The sequence below is a fragment of the Thermobia domestica genome, chromosome 10 (assembly GCF_964235325.1).
Source record: "Thermobia domestica chromosome 10, izTheDome1.hap1.1, whole genome shotgun sequence".
NCBI classification, from domain to species: domain Eukaryota; kingdom Metazoa; phylum Arthropoda; class Insecta; order Zygentoma; family Lepismatidae; genus Thermobia; species Thermobia domestica.
The window spans coordinates 208,604,759-208,632,359 of NC_137463.1; the positions used below are offsets into that span (position 1 = coordinate 208,604,759).

A 27,601-nucleotide genomic window follows, 5' to 3' on the forward strand; every position below is an offset into this window, starting at 1 on the left:
ACATTTTAAAGGCAAATTAGGATGCCGACATGCGTACATACAATAGCAACTTAACTAGCAATTACAGCGCACTGTTCGCTGAAGACGCTCTGCCAACACATTCTAAACTTGTTGCCAGAACGCTGTGCACTATTGAGCCTTAAGGTCTCAAAAATAATCCCTAAGTTCTACTTTAAAAAAGTAGAAAACACTGTATGATAGCAAGTAACTTATGACAGACTTAAGAAGTCACTCCAATATACCCAAACATAGGAAACAATAAATATACAAAATAGAAAGGATTATTGTAGGAAATCAGAAAATCGAGGTTAATGTGGGTGCGGTTGCACCCTGTGACGCCGCCTATGATTTCAATTGATAACTTACATCTCGAATTACCATCATCAGTAAATAATAACAATAAGCAATTATCTATATATGATGTGTGGGATAGATTTTTCAAAACAAGCAATTGAATTTACAATCTGTAATAAAGCACAATAGAAAATTTGCAGCAATACCTCTATAAGATGGCATCTAACCAGACACTAATCCCCCAGGAAGAGAAATATTTTCATAAATATTTACTTAAAACAATGTTTAAGCCAAAAACCATTAGCAGTTATCTCTGGGGAACATCTCAACATATAACTGCTAACACAGGAAGATCCCACAAGTTGTCGCTTAAATATGATTGCCACATAGTACATCTGATAGAGCATCATGAGAAATGAAATTGATCAAAATTTAAGGTGCTATGGACTAGAAGGATAGGAGCTACGAATAAAAGTTCAATATACAAAAAATAATATCATGGAATGATGTAGGCCTACGTTTCAAGTAAATATCTTGAACCCTGTTACAGCAACCAAAACAAAAGTTGCACAATATAATGAGAACAAAATGCTCCATCGAAAACCACAAACAGTGTTGCCATAGGTGAAGCAGTGTTGCCAACTCACCATAAAATATTTGTTTGAAATAGCACCATATACAAAAAAAAAACTAACTCTATAACCTATGGAACCCAGAGGTCCAATGCCGCGTTCACAAAGTCTCTCCACTGACTTCTATCCCTAGCCAATTGGATCCAGTTTCTACTTTGTGTTCCTATTTCTGCGAGATCCATCTTAATATTGTCCTCCCATCTGCACCTTGGTCTTCCTAATGGTCGTTTTCCGATAGGTCTTCCAGTCTAGACTAAGAAAGTGTTTCTATTTTCTTCCATTCTAGCTATATGACCTGCCCACCTAAGCCTCCTAGACTTCACGACCCTAACAATGCTTGGTAAACAGTATAAATTAATGTAGTTCGTCGTTATGAAGTTTCCGCCATTCCCCATTTCTGTTCCTCTTGGGTCCGAATGTTCATCTCACGATCTTGTTCTCAAATATTTTCAGTTTATGTTTTTTCCTCAGAGTAAGCGACAATTATTCGCAGCCATACAGAACAACAGGCATGATTATCGTTTTATATATTTTAAGCTTCAAATTCCTGTACAGAATTCGCGATGACAAGAGATTTTGAACCGAATAGTAACACGAATTCCCTGCTTTTAGTCGACATTTAATTTCTTCGTCAATATGATTTTCGTCTCTTAATATTGATTCTAGATATTTTAAACTATTCACTTTATCAAAAGAATTATTTAATACTTTAACGCATCCATAATTTGCCGTGTTATGGTCACGACGCACTTCCATGTATTTAGTTTTCTCTGCATTTACTTCTAAATCCATGTCCCTGCAAGCGTTTAATAAGATCTCTGCATTTCTTTCTATTGTTCTCCTATCATCCCCTATTAAATTTACATCATCAGCATATGCTATAACCTGGTGAATACAGTTCAACTCTAGGTCCTGGTTGCTATCTTTGATTTTCCTTATAGCGTATTCTAGAACAAAGTTAAATATTAATAGAAACAACGCATCTCCTTGTTTCAGGCTATTCTCGACGTGAAAGCTCGTGGACAAAAAGTTTCTTACCCGGACTTTACTTTGGAATTCATTTAAACATATCTTATTTAATATAATTAGCTTTCTCGGTATTCCAAGTTCTGTAAGAACGTTGTATAATGTTTCTCTCCTAACCGAGTCGTACGCCTTTCTAAAAATCAATAAATAGTTGATGTACCGGGGTATTGTATTCCCAATTTTTTTCGAGTATTTGCCGAATGGTAAATATTTGGTCGATAGTTTATCGATTTCGTCTAAATCCGCACCGATAATCTCCAATAATTTCATCTGCGTATGGGGTCAATCTTGCTAATAGAATATTTGGAAGGATTTTATAGGATGTTGACAGAAGAGAAGTACCTTGATAATTATTACAGTCAGTTTTGTCACCTTTCTTGTGAATTGGAACAATGCACCTTGTACAAGTGTGCACAAATTTAAAATACACTATTATTACTAAACATAATAGTGAAGTGTAGTGGTACAGTGAAATATATATATATTCGTAAATGAAAATTTAAGCCTAAAACACACGAAATGGAAAACATATCATCAGCTAGTTGGTGATTAGTTGAAATGAAGTTATGAAAATAAAGTGAAATTTTTGAGTTTTACGTCCCACGTTATGCCGGCTAGGCTAAAGGAGACGGTGATGATGAGAAATGAATGAAATGGTGGAATTAAGAAAATGGGAGGAAACGGGAGAACCCCGAGAAAACCCACGCACTCGGTGTTTGCCGACCACAAAGTTCACTTAGCGGGAGCAAGTTTTGAACCCGGGAATATGAAGTTATGAACTTTGATCTGATCGAAAAACTAACATTATTGGCGACGATTTACGTGCTATTAACATGAAAAATTTTAGCGATAGAATCATATCGATATCTAGATACTCATAGATACGCATCGTGGGTCAAAATTTATGGATGTAATTAAAAATTTTTGTCGCATAATTATTTCTAAAACTTTTAGATAATTTGGCACCTCACCATAATGTATCTCAGCTAGACATAATTTGGGACACTGGAAATGTTCTTAAAATTTCGGATGTTTCGCCTTATTCGAGATACATGATAACCTTATTCATATCAAAATTTTAATTGGGATTACCATAGATTATGAGAAAGTAAAGATGACATCGACAGCATTGTTGGTATATCGGCAGTTTGGATGTGGTCAAGCAAAATGGTGGTGATAGTAACGTCTGTTTGCATGGAGCAAATGATAATTATAGGAATAAGTTAATGACATAGCAGCTATTTTAGAATTTCTGGGACATATTGATTGAGTCTTTCTTCATTGGTCATTCCATTCTTGATTGGAGAATCGGTTGGCATTACTCAAACAACTCCATTTACTCAGTCTGAATTAATATAAGCGTTTTTCAACTGTTGGACGAGGAGAACTTATTCGTTACATAATTCCTATGTCGAAAAGGCTAAAATTATATTGGTTTTCGATAATAATAATATCGAAGGGACTTTAGATTTTACGGTCGCCAGAACTGTATGAGTTCTGGAAGCTATGTGCTATGTGAACCATCAAATTTATCACAATAAACCACTCTGTATCGCTATATTTAAATAAAATGTTTTCCAAAAGATTTATGTAGTTCCTGGGCACATGTAGACAAAAACTCTCAATAATATGGTGCATCGTTTACAGTGTTACTTAGACGCCAAATATTTTTGTTTCATATGCATTTTATGAAGTAATCTCCTTTTTCTTACATTAAAATATGCCTATGTGAAATTTCGTTACAAAACACAATGGTTCCGATCGCTAAAATACGAATAGCTTAAACCCTCTAAAATGAACATCCAATTTGGAGACTTTTAAGACCCTAAGAAACTAGAACGACATCTCTTGTATCTTAGAAACGACGCTCTTGAGTACCAGATGCATGTACGTGGTTTGTCAAAATTTATTTCAATCTGGACGCTGAACTTGCATCGGGATCTCGCTCAGAACGCAAGTGAATGGATTTTTGAGTCGCACTCCATTTCCTGGTGTTTGTAGTTATTTTAATTCTTTTCTTAGAGTTAACGACTGAAAGTAAGTGAATTTCAACTATGTAAATAAAATGCAATAAAATTTGATTCCTAATAAATTATTCGATCACTTATAACAGTTTCCAGTTTAAATTACAAAATTAAAATTTGCAAAACTTAAAAAAAAAAATCTCACGAAATCCCACTCTCAAATGACTTGTTTCGACTTTTTAAAACGTTCTTTATTAATGTAAAACATACAAAAAAGTGCTTCAGGGTTGTTCAATTTTGTTTGCTCCAAATTTTCTGCGCCAATGCAATAATTCGCTTTCAGGTGAGCATTGTATGCTTTGTTTTGGATTATGTAAAACAAGTGAAAATATTCAATAGAAAGTAGTAGAAATTATTTTGTCCTTAGTTTATTTAAAATTCGCAATCAATGATCTCGGAAAACCCTTAATACTAATTTTCGTGAAATAGATTTTTTTTAACTTTTAAAGACCGTTATATTGAATCTGTCCTTTTATTTTTACAAAAAAGTAATAAGAGATTTGAAACGAGCGACTTTGAAACCGTCAGCCAAATAAGTTCTTATTGAAAAATATTTCTTCATACTAAGTATGCCGTATTTGATCCACCATTTTGTTGTTTCAAAATATAATATAAAATTCGAAATCAGCGATCTCCAAAATTCATATAAACTTAATTTTTGAAACACTCCAATCTCATTTCTGGTAATTGGATCCACCATGTGACATCATTACTATTGCACATTCAAGTTATTAAGAAAATGAACGTGTGATACATCCTGTATTATTCGCCAGCTTACTGTCAGTAACAGGTTGAGATTTTAAAACAAGATAATAAAGCACACAATTATAATAGTCACTGTGAAAATTTAATTTTTTATTTATTCATGTCCATTGAAACAAAAGATTTTAAGCTACAGCTTACAAATACTTCATTTGCAAATTTGTTAACCAAATGCGGGATAAGAGCAGTATTGGCTGTCTTTTGTATTATCCTTAATCCATTGCAAGAACATATCAACTCTTGTATAAAGACCTGGAAGGAAGGAAAAATAAGTGTTTAATGGAAAGATTCTTTTGCATAATTTATGAAACTATTTGCAGTATACAACTTAATTTTTAGTAAATGTTGTAACCTTAGATTCCAATAGCTGTTATGGTATTACACGTACAATTACTAACTATATATATACGGTTTAATTTTCTCTATAAGTTTCAGTGTATCTTGATATGGCAACATTGTCTATAAAGTCGTAATCTGTAAGAAACGAGAAAGTTTTTCTTCGATGAACGAACTTATTGGGAAAGGAACGAGAACATATTCGTCGATATTTTTGTCGAAAAACAAGGAAGTGCTTTAGCCTAAATGACTGGCTTACCAAGAAAGAAATAAAAAGTGCTATTAAGGTAAGAAAAGGAAACTATTTGTCAAAATTTGTTTCAAATCTGAGCAAGTGTATCCGTCTAAATCACTGCACTAAGAAAAATCCGTTCTTCGGACAGCGGTATATTGTACAAATATACGGAATCGTCTTTTTTTACTACAGAAATCAGTACGGAGCATACGTTATCCGTACGGTATATAGGCACTGCTCTTAGATGTTACATCATGCCGTTCCAGGATGTCTAATATCTAACAGTCTTCCTTATATTGCATATGTATACTTATGTTATATTCGTCAGCTATACTTTATATACGTCTATTTGTATGTGAGATCCTGACCACCTGTATTGTTTCATACGGAAAGTACGTATAAGTGGAACACTTATACAGAAAGTATTATAAAACATGGTTTTTCAGTTATACATTTGCTGTACGTTAAGTCCCAAAACTACAGGAATTACAAATATAACATACAATTTTACATACGCCACATACGTGTGGCTTACTGAAAAAGAATGGAAAGGGAAAATGATTATTGCTTTCGAAGTATTAACTGGCCTACTTTAAACTTTATTTACCTAATGACTGAATGATTCAGAGCTCCAGCTAAGGATTATTATTAACCTTAAAGTTTTTTCCGTAGTTTCTATTGTTTTCAACTTTTGTTTTGTTTGAGTGTTGTCATGCAACACCATTGAATGCAATACCATTGAGTTGAACATCATTTCAAAGTCTGAATTCAGTATTTGCAAATTGAAACACTGAGTATGACGACATTTTTCTCTGATGGTATAATTTACAAAATTGCTTCAAGTTTTGTTTCGTGGTGAACATTTTGAATTTGAATTATCTAAGATTAATCCCCATACACCAAGATAGAAGTTAAAGCTTTTTCGGGCGACATATTGTCTCTCTGCCATACAACAGTAGCCTTCTGCAGATACTGTCAATTAGAATTTATGACCTCTCTTGAATATTCATTCACAAATTCAAACATTGATGGCAGCAGACTTTTAGACAAAATAAGAAATTTGTAGTTCCATTTTGCACTTCCTTTGGAATGTAAATTATCTGATCTGCAAAGTGCGCTGTAGAAAGAAGTAGTTTACAACCGAGCTATGTATAGTTTGTGCTTGCAGTAGATCAATTTAAACTTTGAATCTAAATATTTTCTGACGGACAGCAGGTGACTCCTGACAAGGATGTGACTCCTGACAAGGATGTTGTAGAAGTGCATAGAGACATTCTTTTTTATCACCATTTCTTGAATACGACAACAAACATCATCATAATTCGCCAAAGTTGGCAAGAATTAGAGAGAGAATTGCTCCGTTTTAGACCTAAATCATTTATATATCCGGCCAAATTGCCTTTTTCTAATGCACCAAAGAAGATCGAATAGTTTCTCATCACTTTGGATTAAGAGAAATTTTGAAAACATGCATACGAAACAAATTTGAAGTGTTCTTTGTTAAATACTAAATAACAGTAAGATCTAGAAACTTCACAATGGTGTACCAGTTGGGTTATTACTCCACAGTTACTAAAATATATGTAGGACAAGCTTCCAACTTCCGATATACGTGATAGAGTTTCATGTTTTTCTTTTAATATATTATTACACTACTTATTAAACTGTATGTAAATCTCAAACTTTGCCCTCCCCGTCCGTCCAAACTTGTCAATTACCCTCCCCGTCCTTTCCAAATGACGTCCTTGCCTTGCTAATACAAAACACATTCCGTAGCAAGAGTATTTAATAAACAGCTAATTTTTTGTTTAATAATTTCTGGATTGTTTTCCATCACATAATACTTTACCTGGATAATCGGGTCGAGCACAACCAACACCAGAGGAAACAACTCCAATCAAGTCGTAGTTTCTGTTATCAGCCACCAGAGGACCGCCACTATCGCCCTGCAAAAAGAACAATAATATACGATCAATTTTCGTAAAACTACTTTTTCAACCCATAAGCGTTATTGAAAATATATTAATGAATCTTAGTACGTATCGTAAAACTCGACTGTTAGCGTAAATGAGTAGCGTAACAACCGCGGATAGGCAAATAATCTGCAAAATGGCCAAACAAAATATGCAAATGAATAAGAAAAGGCTTACCCAGAACTTTTGTTCAGATTAAGGGGCCTACGCATATAATTTAGACTTAGTACAAGGGTTCTCAACTTTTTCACTAGCATATTATCATAAGTCATACGTACCACCCAACAGGGGCTCGCGTACAACAGTTTAGAAAATATGCCTTAATAAACAGTAGTTTTCTGTGGCCAAAAGTTTGTTGGTTTACTTTCTCTCTCACACACACACACAAATTGGTCAACTCTTTTCGATTTTTCGTATTAAAACATCTCTTCTTTGTTTGTAATTGAAGATTTTTTAAAAAGAAGTGATGCATCATTACATGAAAAGAAGAAAGAAAAGGAAGACCGCAGATAATACACAAAGCAGATATTCCGTTCTAATCGAGAGTTTATTGTATATACAAAACCGTTTAGAAATAGGATTTAGTAAACAACCTGATAATCAAATTTTCATAACTAGTTATTGCTATTATTTTAGTGAGACAAATATCTACAAATATTATTTACTACAGAATCCTTTGGAATTGGCAGTGTGGCACTAAATTCCTTTAATTTCTATTATATACTTTGTTACTTCAATCCCGTGGATACGTAAGTCCATGATTAAACAAGACGTAGCCATTGGAAATTCCCAAATAAAGTAAATAAATCGTAATGTAGCTATTCTCTTTAATTTTTGGTGTTCATCATTTTGACAAAACTGTCAGCCAATGTTCTCATAATATTTCTTTAAATTAAGTATGCTAATGTTACTTTCGTTACTCGTGGAAATCAATTGTTATGAACCAAGAAGGTAGCTATTTAGCTAACGAAAAGCTGAATAAAAATATTTTTCTTCGTTAATAACTAAACTAAAAAAAACTAACAATGGTCATGGCAGTAGCAGAAAGAACCCTTACTTGGATGAATTTCTAATTGCTCTTTTTATACTACGTAGTAATTTGAGGATGCTGAATCCAATGAAACTATTTTTAAGCATATCCCTCCATGGGATACTACGCTTAGATGAATTTCTAATTGTGCTCTTTATACTGAATAAAATGAAACTATTCCTAAGCATATCTCTCCATGAGATACTACGCTTGGATGAATTTCTAATTGTGCTTTTTATACTAATTTGAAGATTCTCAATCCAATGGAACTATCTTGAAACATACGGGACCATGGGATTCTCAGACAAGTTATCTCAAATTTGGGATATAATTATCCTAACTTTGAAGTATTTTTTCTCGTAATCTCATGCATAGATATGTTTGGAAATAGTTTAATTGGTTTCATCATTTTTCAGTTTTGTATAAAGAGCGTAATTAAAAATGTATCGAAGCATGGACACTTTTTACCAGTATCATGATCGATAGTTCTTTTAATGGTGGAGAAACTAGGTGGAACTTTGATTTCAAATGTCCTTGTAAGTTTAAACCACCAGATTCAGAAAGAACACTTACATTTTATATGATGGAATTAACGATAGGGAAAATTGTTTGATATATACTCTGCTATAATACCACAATAGCAGTATTGCCATTCCAACATAAAGTTTTAATTTATCAAGATTGTTCCGTTTCATCTCTATATGTTAACTTACAATACCACATGTATTACTCATTAAAAAAAAAGAAACTAAGGACGATACTGTGTTACAAATAAAAAATTTTGGCAGCTCTCCAACCGAGCTGAGGCAGACTGGTCTACACATCCAGAGTACCTAATTTCTAATGCTATGACAATGATACGCCGTATTTCGAATAAAAATAAAACAGTTACTGGGGATTAAACATTTGGCTTTTTCAAAAGATTTTATTTCGAAAACAATCCGTAGATAAATTTCAAATCCAGTAACGTAGATAGTTTTCAACCTACGTAAATACCACAATGCCGTTCACAGTATGGGTAGATATGGATATTCTGCTTAAAATTTCCGGGTCAATTTTATAATTATTAATATTGCTTTTACTTGCTTCTATATAATTAATTAAGAACAATTTCTAGCAGTTGTAAATACAAGTTCTTGTAATTACCTCATTTTAAACACTGTTGCAAACTTGGTACGTTTTAAGATACCAAATTGCTGTAAACGACATTACAATTTTTAAGTTGTTTGAAAAGCATCTACGTCATTGTATATGATACTTATTTAAGTACTTTTTTTTAAATAAGGCCTATTGAAAAAAGCCAAATGCTATGATTCAAACCATGTTTTACGTACTAAAAGGGGCCAACAGTGGTCCGTGGTTGCCGATTGTCCGTACGTTCTGACACTGTCAAGTTTCCTAGTTTTAAATACACTCATCCCTCGTTTTACAGATCTAGATATAACTGATTTCGGTAGCGATGAACAAAATTTAGAGCAGCCGATTCAGTTTCAACGTCCTGATTTTAAAATAAAAATCTTGAATTTACTGTATTACAGTGTACATTTTTTACTATTTTACACTGTACGATTGGATAGTGTGCTTGATTAAATGTACAGTAGAGTTACGTAACGAAAGAGAGATGAATAATACAGTACCTGTACTGTACTTTTAATCAAGCACACTATCCAATAAGATAGTGTAAAATAGTAAAAATATACACTGTAATACAGTAAATTCAAGATTTTTACTTTAAAGTCAATACGTCAAAACTGAATCGGCTGCTCTAGATTTTATCCATCGCTTCCGAAATAAGTTATATCTAGTTCTATAAAACCGAGGGATAAATTTATTTAAAACTTTATTTATTCGAAATATATCATTATCATAGTATCTGATACTAAAGTACGTTGAATGTTCATTGTCCTGCTACTACTGATGTACAGGTCTTCAAAATTTGTTAGGATTAGGATTAAAAATTAGATTTCTGGGCTTTCGGTATCTATGACCATGTTAGCCCGTCACGTATGAAGAATGATGTCCCTCCGGGATCACACTGCCCGAGGAATTCGGGAGGAAGAAAGGAATGAAGAAGGAAGGAAGCGACCTGATAGCTTTATGTGAGGTACCATCCCGGCATTTGCTTGATTTGAATGAGAGAAAACTAGGAAAACCTCACTTAGGATGGCTCTCCTGAAAATAGTATTTTTTGCACATTTTAGCTCGAATGTCCCCACCGGGAATTGCACCTGTAACCGCTCATATCCTTTCAAAATTTGTTTGTGAAAACATATTTGCAGTACTAAAGAGTCCTTAAAGTTTGTAATATTGAATGAGAAGTGTGGCATTGTAAGTTTTCGTTTGATATGTAGATTACAAATGTAATACAAGAACCTGACGTGATACAAGTTGAAAATATAACTTTATGTCAAGTTTTCAATACTGTAAATTTCGCAGTATTGCAAGTAAAGTAATACAATACATGGTATTGCAGGTAATGTGACGCAATGTAATACAAGTATAGTTCATAATTGTATTGTACAAAATTTGAGCGTTTTTAATCTATTGATTTGAAAGTTAAAAGATAAAAGATCTACTGCAACTCTTTCTGTATACTGCATCTTACCTGACACGAATCTTTCCCTTCATCACTTGCGCAAATAATTTTCGGTAATTCTCGACCATATTGCCTCTCACAGTTTCGTTTGTTCTTAACCTGGACTCTCACTTGTTGAAGTACAGTTGCAGACTCTCCCTGGAGAAACAAAATGTCAGCCAAACTTATTTTCTCTTCGTATATTGTGAATTTATCATTAAATTATGCTCAATTTATTTGTCTAATCAGTGACATTCTTAAATATATCAGTCCCGAACTAACTACAAGTTAGTCTGAGTGGACCCAATGTTCTGAAACAATAAATAAATAAAATATACATGATATTGTATCCACTAATATCATAACACAATTAAAGGATGGAGAAAACTGGTAACAACTATATTAGAAAATAAAGTCAAAACGTATGCACAACGGAAATTAATCTAGTATATAGTGTACAATTATTATCGGCGCACAGTGGAGTATTTGACTCTAAAACCCGGACAAAAGTCGAAAAAATAAAATTTGAAAAACACATGAAATAAACTTCATTTCTTGTTCTTCGATAATTGGCAGAACTTGTAAACATAAATTTCATTATTAAAATATGAAATAAACGTATATAATAATTGATTAAGTCACTCAACTTTTCTGACCATGCAAATTTAAATTAGTGTGGCCGCGCGTACAGTTTTTGAGGTATTGATTTTAGTAATTGTGTTAAGGTCATTATCAACAAAAACTGCATTGTTTTAAAGGGCATTAATAGAAGTTTTAATTTTATGATATGTTAACATTTTAGCTCTAAGTCTTGGTGGTTTAATATGTGAAATGTCAAGTGCTTTTTGCAAGAAAAAATTATAAAGTTTACAAGTTAAGAAGTGTTTTTTGTTTATGTTCTAATTCTAGTTGATCAGTGATTCTTTTTGCATTTAAAAGTTCAATCTTTTATTAACTTAGTCCAAGAATAAAATTTTGTCCGATATTGCCCCATGAAAATTTAAAAAAAAAATATTTATAAATTATATCTAATTCGTTTTTTACGTGAATTCAGAAGGCCTTACAGCAGTTCCCTGACATAGACCTATGACTTTAATCTTTAGTTAATTGAGTTTATACAGAAAAGTACGTAGAGTTAATTTATTCCAAGTAGGGTTTCATGCAATTAATTCTATAATAAATGACATTTACTGGAACTTAGTTAAAGAGACGCAGAAAAGAAATTCAAACCAGTTTCAGAGAAGAGATGGGTTGGTTAGTAGACATCCCTAAGCAAAGCCATGGCAATACGAACGATGAGAACACTTCAAGGAGCTTTTTTGCTGACCATGAAACTGCTGTCCGAGAAACTGGTATGGATTTAAACTTGATAAAAAAAAAATCAAGATTATTCTGTAGGCAATTTCTAGTGGCCATGAAATAGACATGGAGAAATTTCAGAACTTCCCTACTGCCACTGTAGAACTTTATGTGAAACTATATAATTGGTACCCGATGACTCCAGCCCTACATAAAGTTTTAATTCATGGCCCAGCAATCATAAAACATGCTATTTTGAATATTGAGCAACTCTGAGAGGAAGCAGCTGAGGCTAGAAACAAACATGTTTGACTTAGAGAACGCAGTTCAGCAATAATAGCAGTTGTCTTCAATGAGCGACATCCTAATCGCGTCCTCCAGCCAAAAGGATAATTTTGATTCTTTTCTCTCGAGTTAACATCCCATTCTACTTACAAGAAAAAAATAGAGATACCCAGTTTCCGTTCATACAATGCTCCCCACCTAACAAAATTTAAGTCTGAAAGATAACATAGCCTATCCTAAATTCATTTACAACTTCAAAACTGTTGGAGATTTTGAAAAAAAAAATAACTTTACCGTTGGATTTCTCTTCGAACGGGAATGTTGTTTAATATGTCACATAACCATGTTGCTATTTAAAATAAACAAGTTGATTCCAATATGGCGGCCCCAAGATGGCGGGCGACAACCTTAAAACACGTCATAATGTTTCTCCATACCACCAACATTGATCCCAATTAACTTTGGATCAACTGCATTTAGTTTTTGGCCACACCCTGTACAGTATATCTAAAAAAGTATATTACTGTTTCTATTTTATATTTATGTTACCTTTTTATCAATTATTTGATGTAGCAAATGTTAATTCATAGCAAAACAGAATTTTCTCTTAAAATGTTTCAAAGTATTTACCATAGACAGTTTAAAAATTTAAAAAAAATAATTAATACACAAGATAATATAATTTCCCTGATTTTTCTGACTGTTCAAAACTGCAGGACCAAGTTTTGGCTATAATGTATCTTTAAAACTGTCGTGAAACACAAATTAATTTATCGATTATTTTATGATACTAGGTGGTAAATATTTTTGTCTGGACTTCAAGACTAAATACTGCACTGTGCGGCGTGTCATGAAAATAATGAACACGAAATGACAATGCATATGGATTCAATGTTGGAGACGGCGAAAGAATGCTTTATGCCACCTAATACCATGTGTGTAATCGTGCATGCTTCAAGATGTTTTGATATCTTAAACTCGGTGTTCTGTTCTATTGTGTGCACAAAGTGGGCAAGATCTTTCTCTTACAAATGAAGAAACTAGCCCGAAGCTGTTGAATCCACTGACCGAGATTAACAAGTTAAATCACCGAAGTGATAGTTTCGATTGGGAAACAATTCTCGGAGTAGAAAATGAAATGAAGTCTTTGAGTTTTACGTCCCACGATTATGTCGGTTAGGCTACAGGAGACGGTGATTATGAGAAATGAATGAAATGGTGTAATGAAGAAAGTGGGAGAACCACGAGAAAACCCGCGCACACGGTGTTTGTCAACCACAAAGTTCACTTGGCGGGAGCAGGGTTTGAACCCGGTACCTCATGCACCACAGGTGAACGCTCTACCACTGAACCACCGCGGCCCCAATTCTCAGAGTAGAGTCAAGCTTGTGCGTGTAGTTACACCTTCTTGGAATCGAGTGGCGTACTACCTAATTGTTGTGCCTTATGTAATGGTAGGAGGAAATTTTGTGTTTCCTTTCGGAAAACTTAAGAGCAATATTCTTTGGCCATCGTTATTTCACATGAATGTATTGAAAACACAGAAGTGTAGCCAGGGGATGCAAATGGAAGTACGGGTCCTCAAATGTAGTTCATCTATTAAATGTCTATTAAAGCTGTTTAATACGGCGAATGAAGAATGTTTATAATAGATTAGGAAAGAAAAATAGTTTTTAAATGATAAACCACGTCACGTTAAAAATGATTCAAATCACTTAACTTAGTCATCCACTTTGTAGTCTCGTTTCTCAAACTGGATGCCCATAGTTGGGAATTTATTACTACATTATTTATCTAGGTGTAACAATGGCTGAGTTTGATCTTACTTTTTCTTAGTTTTTTGAACCATTACACTCATATAAATGAGTCAAACAAATGGACTTTCATAAATAGGATCCATTTTCTTCAATAATAATAATAATAATAATAATAATAATAATAATAATAATAATAATAATAATAATAATAATAATAATAATAATAATAATAATACGTTTGTATGTGTGTAATATGTAAGGCTAGTTTTAGACGGAAGCATTTATCGTAGCAGATGTGCTGCCAAAAATCTCCTATAATATTATATAGCATCAAAAGTATAAGGTGCTTTTACACGGTAGCATTTTGATAAGCATCTTGTCGTTACGTAGCAAACAAATCACTGGAGAAGAGCAAAATTATGGCTCTGAAACTCAAAACAGAGATTTCAGTAGCTATTTCTCCTAAAGCTCTTTGTCGCATACGCTTATTATGATACAAAGAACTTTTAAATCTGTACAAATGAGAATGTTCCTCATATTTTTCAATCAGCATAATAATAGCATTCCTACTCCAACTCATTTTTCTTTACTACAATTCAATTTCCCACACAAAACAAGGAGCGTGGATATTTGGCGCAAAATCTTTCGCTTCCTTTTAACATACCACGGCCGGCACTGCAATCAGACCAGAAATGCTGGGGAAAATGCTACGAAATAGAGCAGGTTCTATCGACAAGAAATGCCATAGGATATGCCATGGCATGGGAAATGCTATAGCATTTGCTACTTTACACGGTAGGATATCGATAATATGATTTTTGCTACGAGAAATGTTACGATAAATGCTTCCGTCTAAAACTAGCCTAACAACTACTCTCACAAATTTAATTCATTTCCGCTTATCATTTTTGTTTTCTGAAAAGACATAAGTATGCCAGCTGGCAATTATGCCATAATATCTTACGTCAATTGTTACCGTCAAGTTTGGTAACTAACAATGAAATTAGTTATCAAACTTGTTTCCGTACATCAGACGTGAAATAACTATAATTATGCAACAATAGAAACGAACATACAGTATGTAGACGAGCTGTTGGTATGATATGTTTCACAATAGGCAAATTACAGTTTAAAGAATGTTATTTTACCTCCAGTAATACTGTTGTAATACTTGTTTGTAACCAACTTTTGTATTTCATCTGCCCTATAAAATGAAGTATAAAATTACTCACGTCTTCCTTAAGGTTGCCCCATCCCGTAACCCAAGCGTATTGTCCTGTATAATCCTTCACAGACTGCGGAAGACAAACTGGGCAAACTTCTTCTGAATACGTGATCCGACTTGTTACTTTCAGCAACGCAATATCGTAGTCCTTTGTGGTTGTATTGTAGCTGGAAGAAAATGAACAAGACAATTGATTTTATTATTATTATTATTATTATTATTATTATTATTATTATTATTATTATTATTATTATTATTATTATTATTATTATTATTATTATTATTATTATTATTATTATTTTAAGAAATCGAGTTCGTAATTGATAATTATATGACCTTATGTACAGGAATTGTCTTTCCCCAACTTGTCGGGCATGGAAGTATTTCGTACATCCAGTAACTAACTATAGCAAAATACCAACGTTATATATAGCAAGATTTATATTTCTGTTACTTTATTTAATGTCACATTAAAACACTTTCAAACATATTTCATCTATTCATTTTAAGTAAAATAATTGTAATAGATATTTTCAAAATACAATAGTTAAACAAAGTATAATTATACTCTCATACAGACAAATCATATTGATATGGTAGTTGCAACCTGTTGATGCTATCTAACCATTAAGTTATACATAATACATATTTCTAGTAACATATTTCTACAATGTACGCTATAAAGTTTCATTTTTTAAAATGTGAATCTATACACTTATGAATATTAAATTATTTTAAGTGTTTTTATTTGTGTGGTTATTCTTTCATAGGACATACTGGTGGCGTACACTGGATTTCATCAAGAGGGGGGCTCAAGCTCCCAAGTTCATAACTTCATAGGACTTTTTATATATATACCTGTATATTAATCTGGTAAATGTAAATGTAAACTTTGATACCTTGTTGACGGAGGGTTAAACAGGAAACTTCCTCTGCGTACGCTACTGGGACATACAGTTTAACATAAACACACACTTTTGAACATAAAACGGAGATTTCTATGTTGATTTCACTATCAGAGTTGATCAAAGTAAAACTTAAGAAGTAACATATTAAAATGTACCTAAATGCTTAAATAATTAAGTGATATTCGTTGTAATTAATTTCATAAAACTTTATGTACTACGATAAATATATTAAAAAGCTTCATTTCCTGTATTTTGTGTTTTCAAGAGTATAGTAACGCATTCTGATGTGTTCCCTAAGACATTTCCACTGCACATATTATGTAGAAGGAAATTAGTTTATTTTTGAAATCTAAAATCTGTTTTGTGAGTAGTGTGATTTATTGCTTCGTTTTATTAAAAAATTATATCCGTTTTACAGGTAGGATTACAAATGATAGACTTTGAAAAAAGAAAGAAGAAGACAATTTTAAATTTCACTTAAAGATGTATCTATATATCAGTAGTATTCTTTTCTTTCTTTTTCTTTTCTTTTTTTCTTTTTTTTTTGCGTGCCTCCTAACAACACTTTTTCATTTAAGCGTGTACCTCCATATTTAAGCTATCCCTGATTCAAATTATAGCTAACTATATCAAAAATAAATTATAGAATTTATTAGTTAATAAAGAAATAACTAATAATAGCTACTCTGTAATACTGTAGTTATTTGCTATCATGGATATGATCCTAAGGTTGGTGAGTCGTTGTTTCCTGTTAAGTTTCTGAGGTTTTTTTTTTTTTTTTAAAAAAAAAAGATCTTTAGTTTGCTAAAACTACTTTCCTTGCTTTATACTGAAAATAAATATTTGTCTAGTTTTGCGCCGAGGGCAAAAGTCCTGTTTGCCTCCCTAGTTACGTCACTGCGTGATACGGACTTTTTGTCTTGTTTTCGCTTGTAGAATTACTTCCTGAAGTTCGTTCACTTAGTTCTGAAACACTCTGTATATGAAATATTCTAGTTTTAATTTAAATATACTTCAACATTATAAAATCTATAAGAAAGTACTATGAACGCATGTGAAAGTACTTACGCCTCATGTATCATTACTTTCTCTATGTCGTATTTGATAGCGCTCCGGTCGCGGTAGCTTTTATGTGCACCAAGGTATAATTCCATCATCGAAGGATCGTCGTCCCTGAAACGATTTTCAGCTAATTAATATCATAACAATTGATAATTGTTAGTAATATAGTTAAAGTAATATAGTTATTCATTCATCTGTAAAGAACTTTTGAATTTCCTAAATATCGTCAATAACTGTTCACCATTTCTTGCCGAAATAATGTTTTCAGAGGCAATTCCTATATGAATGATTAGTCAAAATACTATGTTACAATAGAAAGAAAGAACACACATGGAAAATGAAATTAAATTCTATATTTTACTTCTGACGATTATGTTCTTTAGGCTAAAGGAGAATGATATTGGTGGAATGAGGATGTGAGAGAAGATGGTAGAAACCCGAGAATCCTCGAAGACTATGTTCTCCGCCACAAATTCGATTAGCGTAGGATCGATTCAGAGACCCAATACACAAAACAAAAAGCACAGTTTACATGGCCAGGTAAACTCATGCGCTCTCTATGCGCATAATAATGGGTGCGATTCAAGTAGAGTACCGAACCTCAAATGAAACTCTGAATAGCTGTGCGGATTCATTTTAATCAGGAACTCCCTTCTCATGTAGCTCTTTGCTGAATAGGGACGCTAATTTAAATTAGTCTAATATAACCCAAGCTACAGGTCATAATTGGAGAAATGGAGAAGTAAACATCAGCTATATTAACGGAGGAAGTACAATGGCGCATTGGTTAATTCTTTCAATTCATTAACTACAGAAGGTACATGCCATGTTTTTGGTTTGGTCTTTTTTGTTACATATTTCCAATAGTACTTGATCATCGGATTACCAATCACTCAGGCCGAAATGTTTCTATTAATCACTGCTGAATTTTAGGATTTAGATTTCTGGGCTTTCGGCAGCTATGACCATTTAGCTCGTCACGTACGAGGGATGACGTCCTTAGTGAGCACACTATCCGGGTAAATAGAAGGAAGAAAGGATTGGGGAAGGAAGAAAGTGTCCTTGAGAACTTTGAGAACAAAATGGACTTTGTACTTCAATGACAAAATTGCAAATTTATATTGCGAGTTTTCAAGCTGAAGGGTTTTGTTTGGGGTGTCCCCAATCAGATTGTAATAAACCATAAATATTACAGTGTGATAGTATGAGTCGCTTACACGCAGCTCCCAAGGTAAAGATTGATGTGAGTTATATTTGGTTCACGAGGTTCCTAGCTTAAAACTAGCATCCGTTAAATTAAACTCACATGGCATTTAATGTGTTAAAGTAGAGCTTGAGAATCTTTGGTACTGTCCAATATTACGTAACGCTATTTTTTTAAACAATACTTGCCCCTTCCTTCCCCTTGTCACACTCCGAACCCCTTCCCCCTAGGGTGGACGGTTCCTGGAAACGTAAACCGTGGTTTCGGTTTGTTACTTAAACCGGTTTGGAACGGTTAACGTAAACCGAACCGAACCGTTCTCAAACCGGACCGTTTCCTATAATATAGCTAATACATGTTCACCTCTACTTTTTCGTTGCAAGAATTAATTTAATAACACCAAAAGTTGCTGAAGATATTTTATTTTACCCATTTTATACAAAAGCAACGTCTGGCCGGAGACAACGTATCAAAAGAGGCGCGAGAAAAATCAGGTATGTGCACTGCTCTGTATTTGATTTCACCATACAGGTCGTAAACCATTGACCACCCAGTCATTTCAGGATGAGTTTAATTTTCATTCTAAACGAAGCTTCCCTTGGAATAACATCCACCCTTCAAGTAATTGTCCCCCCTTCCAGGGTATCTATCCTAAATCTGCATATGCTGTAAAGTTGTCTTCCAACTGATATTAAGAGTTTTATTTCAATTTCCAAAGCATCAGTAAAAGTACCCACACAGTATAAACCCTCAATTATTTCAGGAATATCGAAATAATTTTACATCTGAATAAAGTTATACCGAAAACATAACATTACAGACTTATTGTAATCTCAGGTTCCTAATAACGCAAACTGCATTTCCATCGATTTCGAATATTGAACTGAAACTGAACAAAATAGTCCACAAACAGGCTCCAACAGTTCTTAAGCCGAACCAAACCATTCTACAAACCGAACCGAACTGTTCCCAAACCGAACCGAAACGGTTTGAAGTCCAAACCGACTGATTCGGTTTAAGCTACAAACCGAACCGAAACCGGTTAACCGGTTGTAGGAACACCACTACTCCCCCTTTCTCACGTAACATTTTTTGATTCTGTTTTTCACTAATTTTGCTTATTTTAGGGATTATTACAATTAAAAAACTATTCTCAATGGTAGACTTTTTAACTACAAAATGCTTGTATTACCGTAAAAAATATTTTAACCTAAAGTTTATATAGTTTAACATCCTTTTAAGTCACCGATGATTGGCAAGGAGGAAATTCTGCCGGAATATGCAGGTGAAATAAGATCTAAAGAATTGACATCGACCTCTTTTTTTGAGATCCAGTATGCTTCATGCATTTGAAGTTCGCCAGTGGCGGCGATGCAAAGAAGTTCTCTTCGTCGTCGACCACAGATTAGAAGTGGCTGCACACGTGAAGGAGCAGAGACATCTCGTTTGTGAACTAGCTTTTGGACGTTGCACTTCAGTTTACCCCGTTTCAAATTGTTCTTGTCCTAAATCAGTGCCAGAATGAGAATAACCTCGATTTCTCCAAAAGTATTCAAATCCAAAAGTTTAAAAAATCAGTATGAGATGAATATCCGACGAATTAGGTTCATAGTATCTTATTTTGTTCTCCAAATCGTGGATCGTTCCTTCGCGGAAACTAACATTCTCAGAAATAGTGGTACGAGTAATAACGAGAGGGCATTTTCAAGAAAAACGTATGCCATAAATGCAATGCTGGGATAGCCACAAAACGGAGTTTTATTGTGGGAGACCCGGTTTCGATTCCCGGTGAGATTTCATGTGGTTCGTATTCCACGTTAATCAGTAGGGGAAGGGAGGGTAAGTTGACGATAGTAAGCTTCTATGCATGTTTTGTCAGCCTTATGTTGATGAAATGTTTCGATTTTATGTTCACGACAATTGTTAGACTTTCGTTTTACTCTGTTAATTGTTTAATGGTTTTAAATTCAAAAGTTACGATGATATTTCACTTTTATTGACCCCATATCATTTTCGTCATCTTACCCTCCTATGCGGGTAAGATGACTTCCATAGGTGGGTAAGATGACGAGACAAAAAGCGAGAACTGAACTGGACTGATTATTGTATTTCAAACGCAGTATTTTGCAGAATACACAAATAATAACATGAATAGAAGAATATGAACACAAGCGCAATGTGATTTCAAGGACAAAAGTCACAGATGTATGCTTTGAATTTTGCTTCTGTTACAGACAATTCAGTACAAGCAACATGGGCATAATTCTGACACACATTACAAGCGAACCACGTTTCATTTTTACCATATTCATTACATACTACACACACTCCTTCCCCCAAAACATCGGAATCGTCGTCTTCGTCCATGTAAGTCACTGATATAGAAGAGTCAGAGGAGTCGACTGAATACATGTCTTTGTATACTACGGAGATTTGTCTTTTCACTTCCGTGTTCCTTTTTTCTGGGTACGCATATCTTCTTTTGTCTTCTTTTTGGCTTATTTCCCGGCTTTCCTTTCTTTCAGAGTTCTTTTGACAGGACTGCTGGTGATAAGCAACAAAGGCAGCTTCTTTCGCTGTTTCCTTCCTTCGTTAACTGCTTTAGGAAGAAGGGGTAGACCATTGTATGATTTCGCATTTGAGGGTCCAGGGTCTGCATGAGATGGTCCGGGTTCAAAAATGGAAGAATCGGGTTCTGCAAATGTTGATGCAGGTTCAGAGTGTATTTGGTTAGATTGCGCAAAGGAAGGAGACAATTTTGGAATAGAAGGTTTAAGTACTGATACAGATGATGCAGATGCTGAGTTAGACATTGTAGTTGTTGAATGTTCCGTGGCATTTATTTCAGTTGGTGTGGTCGCTGTAACTTCAGGAACATATTGGTTTTCGGTTGTCAATGATGGTTCGAAATCAGAATCACTGAAAATCTGAAAATTTAATGGCACTAACCCTGTAGCACGGAAACCCTTTACTGCGTGACTGATCGTGGCCACCCTACTATATGCCACATTGAATGGCAGCAACATTCTTTATGCTGATTCTCTCACCTGGAGGAGCCATCAAGTAGTCATCACAAGCACGGCTATATGCAGTTTTCAATGGACCATACAGAGCAACATCCAAAGGCTGCATCCGGTGGCTTGTGTGCGGAGGAAATCCTAAGAGGCTAATATGATTTTCTCTGCACACGTTAACTGCCTGTAAGGTTATATGGGATGGGACTCATTCCAGATACCAGCAGAGCCAGGAGGATCATTGTTCAAAAAGTGTTCCTGCATACGCACCTTGGGAAAAATAAAGAATGGTGAGACGTAGTTGCCAACAGCACCAAAACGACAACCCACACTTACATTCACACCTCTTTCAGCAGAAGAAACTTTAATTACTCTTCGATTTCCTTTTGAACTTAATACGTTTGGAGTTTTCGTGGGTACAGTTGAACAGCCCGTTTCATCCTGTTTAAAAATCCTGATGAGATTCAAAGTGTTTCTCATTTAAAACATCTTTATAGACATTAAAGAATGATTCAACATTTGTTTTGTTGAAAGCAGCTAGCCTCCCTGCAGATGTAGTTCCGCCTTTTCGCAGAGGAGTAATGAAATTTATTCATAAAGGTCTTGATGAAGTCCTTGCTGGCCTTCTTCTTTTCTTGGTTGAATCGGTGAGGAATCTTCATATTCTCAACATAGTCATAAACCATTCTTCCAAATTGCTCCCTTGTTAGGCTCACGCAGCTCGTGCAAGATGACGAATTCGCCATCTTGTCCGCCTATTTGATTCGTCATCTACGCGAAACAGCCATTTTTATTGCAAAAGAGACAAATCTGTGATCAAGTTATTTCTGAGTTACATTGAGCTATTGATGTAATTAATATACTACATTGTTTCGAAAAAACAAAATCATGTCCTGGGGACTTACCACAATAGCTTCAGACGTTTATTTTCTGACAACGGAATTTTACAACGAACCGACGTGCAAACAGTCAAACCACTCCTGGTCAACTGGAACACGGCCGATCGGAATAGTTTTCTATCTCCCAACACGTGTGGCACTAGTGCCTTCCGAACCGCATGAAGGCTGTGTTGCCATATCACTTCAGTATCTGAAATTGACAATTCGTCATCTTAAACACCTCGTCAAACTTACCCTCCTTTCCCTATGTCCACGTCTCATATAGCCTTGCTGCTGAACGGGACGTTAAACTCAAAATCAACTCACCAATGGAGTTTTATTGTATTGTAACACCCGCAAGGTTCGTCACCAGCCATGGTAGTGTCTAGTAGCGTCTTCGAATCCCTTCTCATATGAGGTTAAAGTTCGCAATTTCCCAAAACAATAGAAATATTTATTTATAAAAAAGAAAAGAACTGAAGAAAATATTGTTTGAAAGCTGCATATGAACCTAAGAATAAAAATAAAAATTACAGGCAAAAAGAATACATGTGTTATGTAACGAAAACGTAAACCCCCTCTCCACCCCCTTGTCACACTTCGTAACGTGAGGCCGAATCCCCTCCCCATTTGCTGCGTTACGTAAAATGTGGACGACCCCTTTTGGATTTTATCGCAAGACGATATTGATAGAAAAACTGAAAGGAAGAGAGCGATTAACATTTACTGTTGGAAATTCGCTGCAACGGAATTCACTACCAGTGGACGCATGGGAACTTCTATTTCACAACACGGAAAAACACATTTGTACCTACATCTCTTCTGCGTTTCCGTATTGTAAACAAGAAGTTATGACCACTTGACAACTGTCAGCCTATATCCGTAATAGTTGCGAGTACCTCCACTTAGCAGCCCGTGATTTGTCCAATTCCCTGTGTTTGATACAAGAAACAGAGGATTGGGTTCCAGCAACTTCGAAGAAAAAGGAGAACGCTTAACAAACCACAAACGCACTTTAGAAATAGAGTTAAAAAAATAAAATTTGAATTACTGGTTAGTAGAATAAAATTCGAGTTCATTTTCACGAGAAGAAAGCGAGTGTTAATCTAGAATGCATTGCAGTGTTGCCAATTTGGGAGAAAAGTCCCTAAATCTAGGGGATTCAACTTTTAGGATGCGATCGACATTTTTGGTTATTTTTACACAACAATTTTGCCACTTACTTACAAATCTAGCTACTTTTCTGCTGCGAAGAGCCTGTCTTTCCATAATCAAGCACAATTAACTCTAATCAATTTAAATATGTGAGTGTTTTCCTTTTGTTTATTTGAATTAGCACAAGCGTCGACGAGGTAGGGAAGTTACATTGCATTTATCGCCAGAATTCCACACTGATTGCTGTTACCTCTTGCCCTCTAACGGAGATAAACACCAACATTTATTATTCATTAGTTTGCACAGCTACCATTTAGAGGCACCAATAATACATTACCGATAGCAAGCTGATTATCTGTAGAAACGTATGTAAAAGTAAAGTAGATGTAAGATTTTTTCTTTTGTAGACTTTTACTTTTGTTCGTTTTTCTGAACTGAGTTTCAATTTTGTTGAATTGAAATTGATCATAAAATCTATATATATAAAAGAGAACGTACAAAATCCTTTGTCCGCTCATCACGCTAATACGGCTGAACCAATTTCTTTCATTTTTGGGGGGTTATTAGGATTTGGACCCTAGATGGTTTTTATCATATCACTTTAATTTTTAATTACCAGTGTCTTGAGATAATTGACCATTCAAGTGTCCATAACGTACAAATTCTTTGTTATTAGTTCATCATAGGTAAAAATAAACGTATTTATATGCAACCCGCATGACCGTGTCACTCGGCGGGTTAACATAAATGACAGGCGATATACAGCGGAAAATAGCTTGAATCTTCTGTTTAAAATTTTTTAATTGATTTGCTTATTTTTACAGACACTTTTACAATATGCCAGCACCGGGATGACCGCAGCGAAGCGGGGCGGGTTAACATAAATGACAGGCGATATAATGTTAAGATTTACTGCAATCTTCTATGGTTTTTATCATATCACTTGAAAGCGAAAAAGTAAAAATTATCTAAGTAACAAAGTTTATTGCGTTCCGGGGTGACCGCAGCGAAGCGGGGTGAACGCTGCTAGTAATATATATTGTGAAGTTATTGTTATTATTAATATATATATAAATGTGAAGTTATTGTTAGTTACCTAGATCTTTTCAATTACGTTTTCGCATATACGTTTTTGTAGCGTAGATAGAATTATGAATTTAACTGATCACATATCTAATATGAGAAAGAGAGAGAGAGAGAGAGAGAGAAAAAAGATGCTATTTTACCAATAATTTTTTAGCAACTTTTCACCCAAAATTGGAGTTATTTCATTTTCCATTTAGTGACTCTTTGTGTCAACTTGTTGGCAACATGATGCGTTGGTTTATTTTCTAATCTTGCTAAAAATTTTAGTAACTAAATGTTAGTACGTTATTTTATTCAAGTGTACGTGGAGAATGTACTAGTGTCTTGTTTCTAAAACACCCCGTTTATGAAATGGAACGTACGTAATTATTAAAATATGTTTCACACCTTACAGTATATAATACATTTGAACTACGTTGAACAATAAGTAGAATTTTTGTGTAGGAAAATCTTTTAAACTTACGTTGAACAGCAATTGCTCCCTATCTTCGATGGTAAATGGATATTGAATCAGTATTAATGAGTAAATACTTAATAAGTTAAAAAAAAAAAGAAGAAGTAGATATATTTAAGTAACACTCAGAAACACAGAGCACATCCACATGTCCAACATCTGCTTCTACAAACCACTAATTAATTTAACCTACATTAAGCAAAAAAAAAAATGTTTATAAATAAAACGTGGTATCATGGTATTTCCTTAAAGATAGCTTGACTGTATTAGGAATATGCCTGGAACAATTACTTACGTATCTTCGACACAATGGGCAGCTGTGACAATATATCTATCATTGATGACAGAACCTCCACAAAGAAAATAAGATGACTTGTCCTCGTCGGCCCAAGTGATTAACTGAGCTTGCCAACACCATTTATGCTCAGGGGCTTCCTCTCCATTTACAATGCGGTTAGTACTGCGTGTGCCACAAACTGAAATACAAAACACCAATAAACATATATGTATATATGTTTCAACAAATGTAGACCTAAATTTTAATATATTTTTCTACTAGCTTAGAGAAATGGAGTTATCGGAAATATTTAAAAGGTATGTAACAGATGAAGAATAATTGCATTTTAAATGTTGAAATATATATATATATATATATATATATATATATATATATATATAGAGAGAGAGAGAGAGAGAGAGAGAGAGAGAGAGAGAGAAAGAGAGAAAGAGAGAGAGAGAGAGAGAGAGAGGAATTGAGCCTGAGAAAAAAAGTGGCACGCATAGTGTAGTCGCTAACGCTCTCGCCTTTAGTGCGAGCGGTCCTGGGTTCAATTTTCGGTGGGGACATTCGGTCGGAAAAGTATAAGAGCTTTTTCAGGTCAGCAATCCTGAATGGGGTTTACCTGTATTTTCCTTATTCACACTAGGCAAATACCGGGATGCTTCCTAACATATACGTCCCAGGCGCTTCCTTCCTTCTTAAATCCTTTCTTCTTTCCCTTTCTTCGAAGCCGGTACTGATCTTCAATAAGTTATTACAACAACATATTGCCAGACATTCCGTCGTCATCTCTAGACTCCTTGCATTTGGTATCAACTGCAGAATAGTAACATCGGACCAGCCATGAGTCCACTTGCTATGGCTAAATCTGAGAGAAGCGATCTACTATCCTCATGAATACCAAAGCAGACTTTGTTCTTAGAAGGAAAGGTCATATAGATGAAGTTCCTATAAAGTTCATGTTTTCTTACATGAAAATCCCCTTCATTATTCGCCGGACGGTATTACAATTGTGGCCAAAGTGTACTTCAGAGAAAATAATACGTCCAAGCCCTTAATTTTCTGAAGACCATGAAAGACCGCAAACTGCTTATGTTTCATTCTAACGGAATTTTAACGTCTATGAAAGCAAGCTTTAGAATTTAAGCAAATGGAAGCAATTCAAAGATGCTGCAAACCAATGATAGTGTTACCTTTTGAATGCATACAATATACCGTTGTTTCAATCTTCAAATTGATTGAAACTGAAATATCTGCAGTTTCATAAAAGCAAAAATGGCTAGAGAAGTGGCTTGTTTAAACTTTAGAAAAAAGGTGCCGGTATTACATACAGCCAGATATTACTGGTTTAAAAAAAATGATAGTGAGGCTATGATAAAGGCCGTTCTAAATGATGTTGCTATTCAAAGTTCTGAAGTATTAGAAGCATACCCTCATTGTGCAAGTTAAAATTGTTTTCGAACATGAAATAAATCAATACCTGTGGTAAGTTTGAAACTTTCTTGGTTCGACTTTCTGTATGGAGTTTCCGCTCGTGCTCGCCATAGCAAGATAAGCTCTAACTTTATTAGAAACTTAAAGTGTGTAGAACACTATGAATACTCACCACAAAGTCCAGAGTCTTGCATGACATCATTCGATGATTGAGGTTCAGCTCCTTCCAGAGGCGGCGGTCTTTGATTTTGCATTGTATTCCACAGATATTGGTAGTACCACCATTGTGGAAAGGGGTTCCAAGATTGTTTTGGTTCAATTTCCACAGGAAAAGAATCTTCTTCTCCTTCAGGTTCGTATGGAATCGGCACTCGTTCACATGCTACAGCAACTAACAGCACACTGAAGACAATTTTTAACCCAAGCATAATGGCTGGCGTTTCGAAGAGAGCAAGTCAGAAAATTTTTTCTTGCAAAATTTGGGTTGGAAATGAAGGTGAGACTTCTTCTTTATATACCTCATGCACTCTTCTTACAACATGATTTATAAGCAGATGTTTCGAATTCATTTAGCTATCAAAATTATTGTTCAAAATCAACACATCATGGCTAGACAATAATTTGTTTATTTTCTAAACATTATTCATAGTTATGTCTTTTGTAAGAATTCAAT

General features: G+C 34.5%; 1 protein-coding gene across 1 annotated transcript; it reads right to left on the minus strand.

The window, feature by feature from the left end:
• Positions 1–4,801: 4,801 nt before the first annotated feature.
• On the minus strand, positions 4,802–27,402 carry LOC145662159 (trypsin-1-like). Its single transcript, XM_081727494.1, has 7 exons — positions 27,101–27,402; positions 25,510–25,690; positions 17,430–17,534; positions 15,461–15,620; positions 10,918–11,046; positions 7,159–7,255; positions 4,802–4,990 (listed from the first exon to the last, which is right to left on the minus strand). Exons 1-7 carry the CDS (start codon positions 27,354–27,356, stop codon positions 4,902–4,904), a joined length of 1,017 nt encoding a protein of 338 aa, XP_081583620.1. The 5' UTR covers positions 27,357–27,402; the 3' UTR covers positions 4,802–4,901.
• Positions 27,403–27,601: the final 199 nt, after the last annotated feature.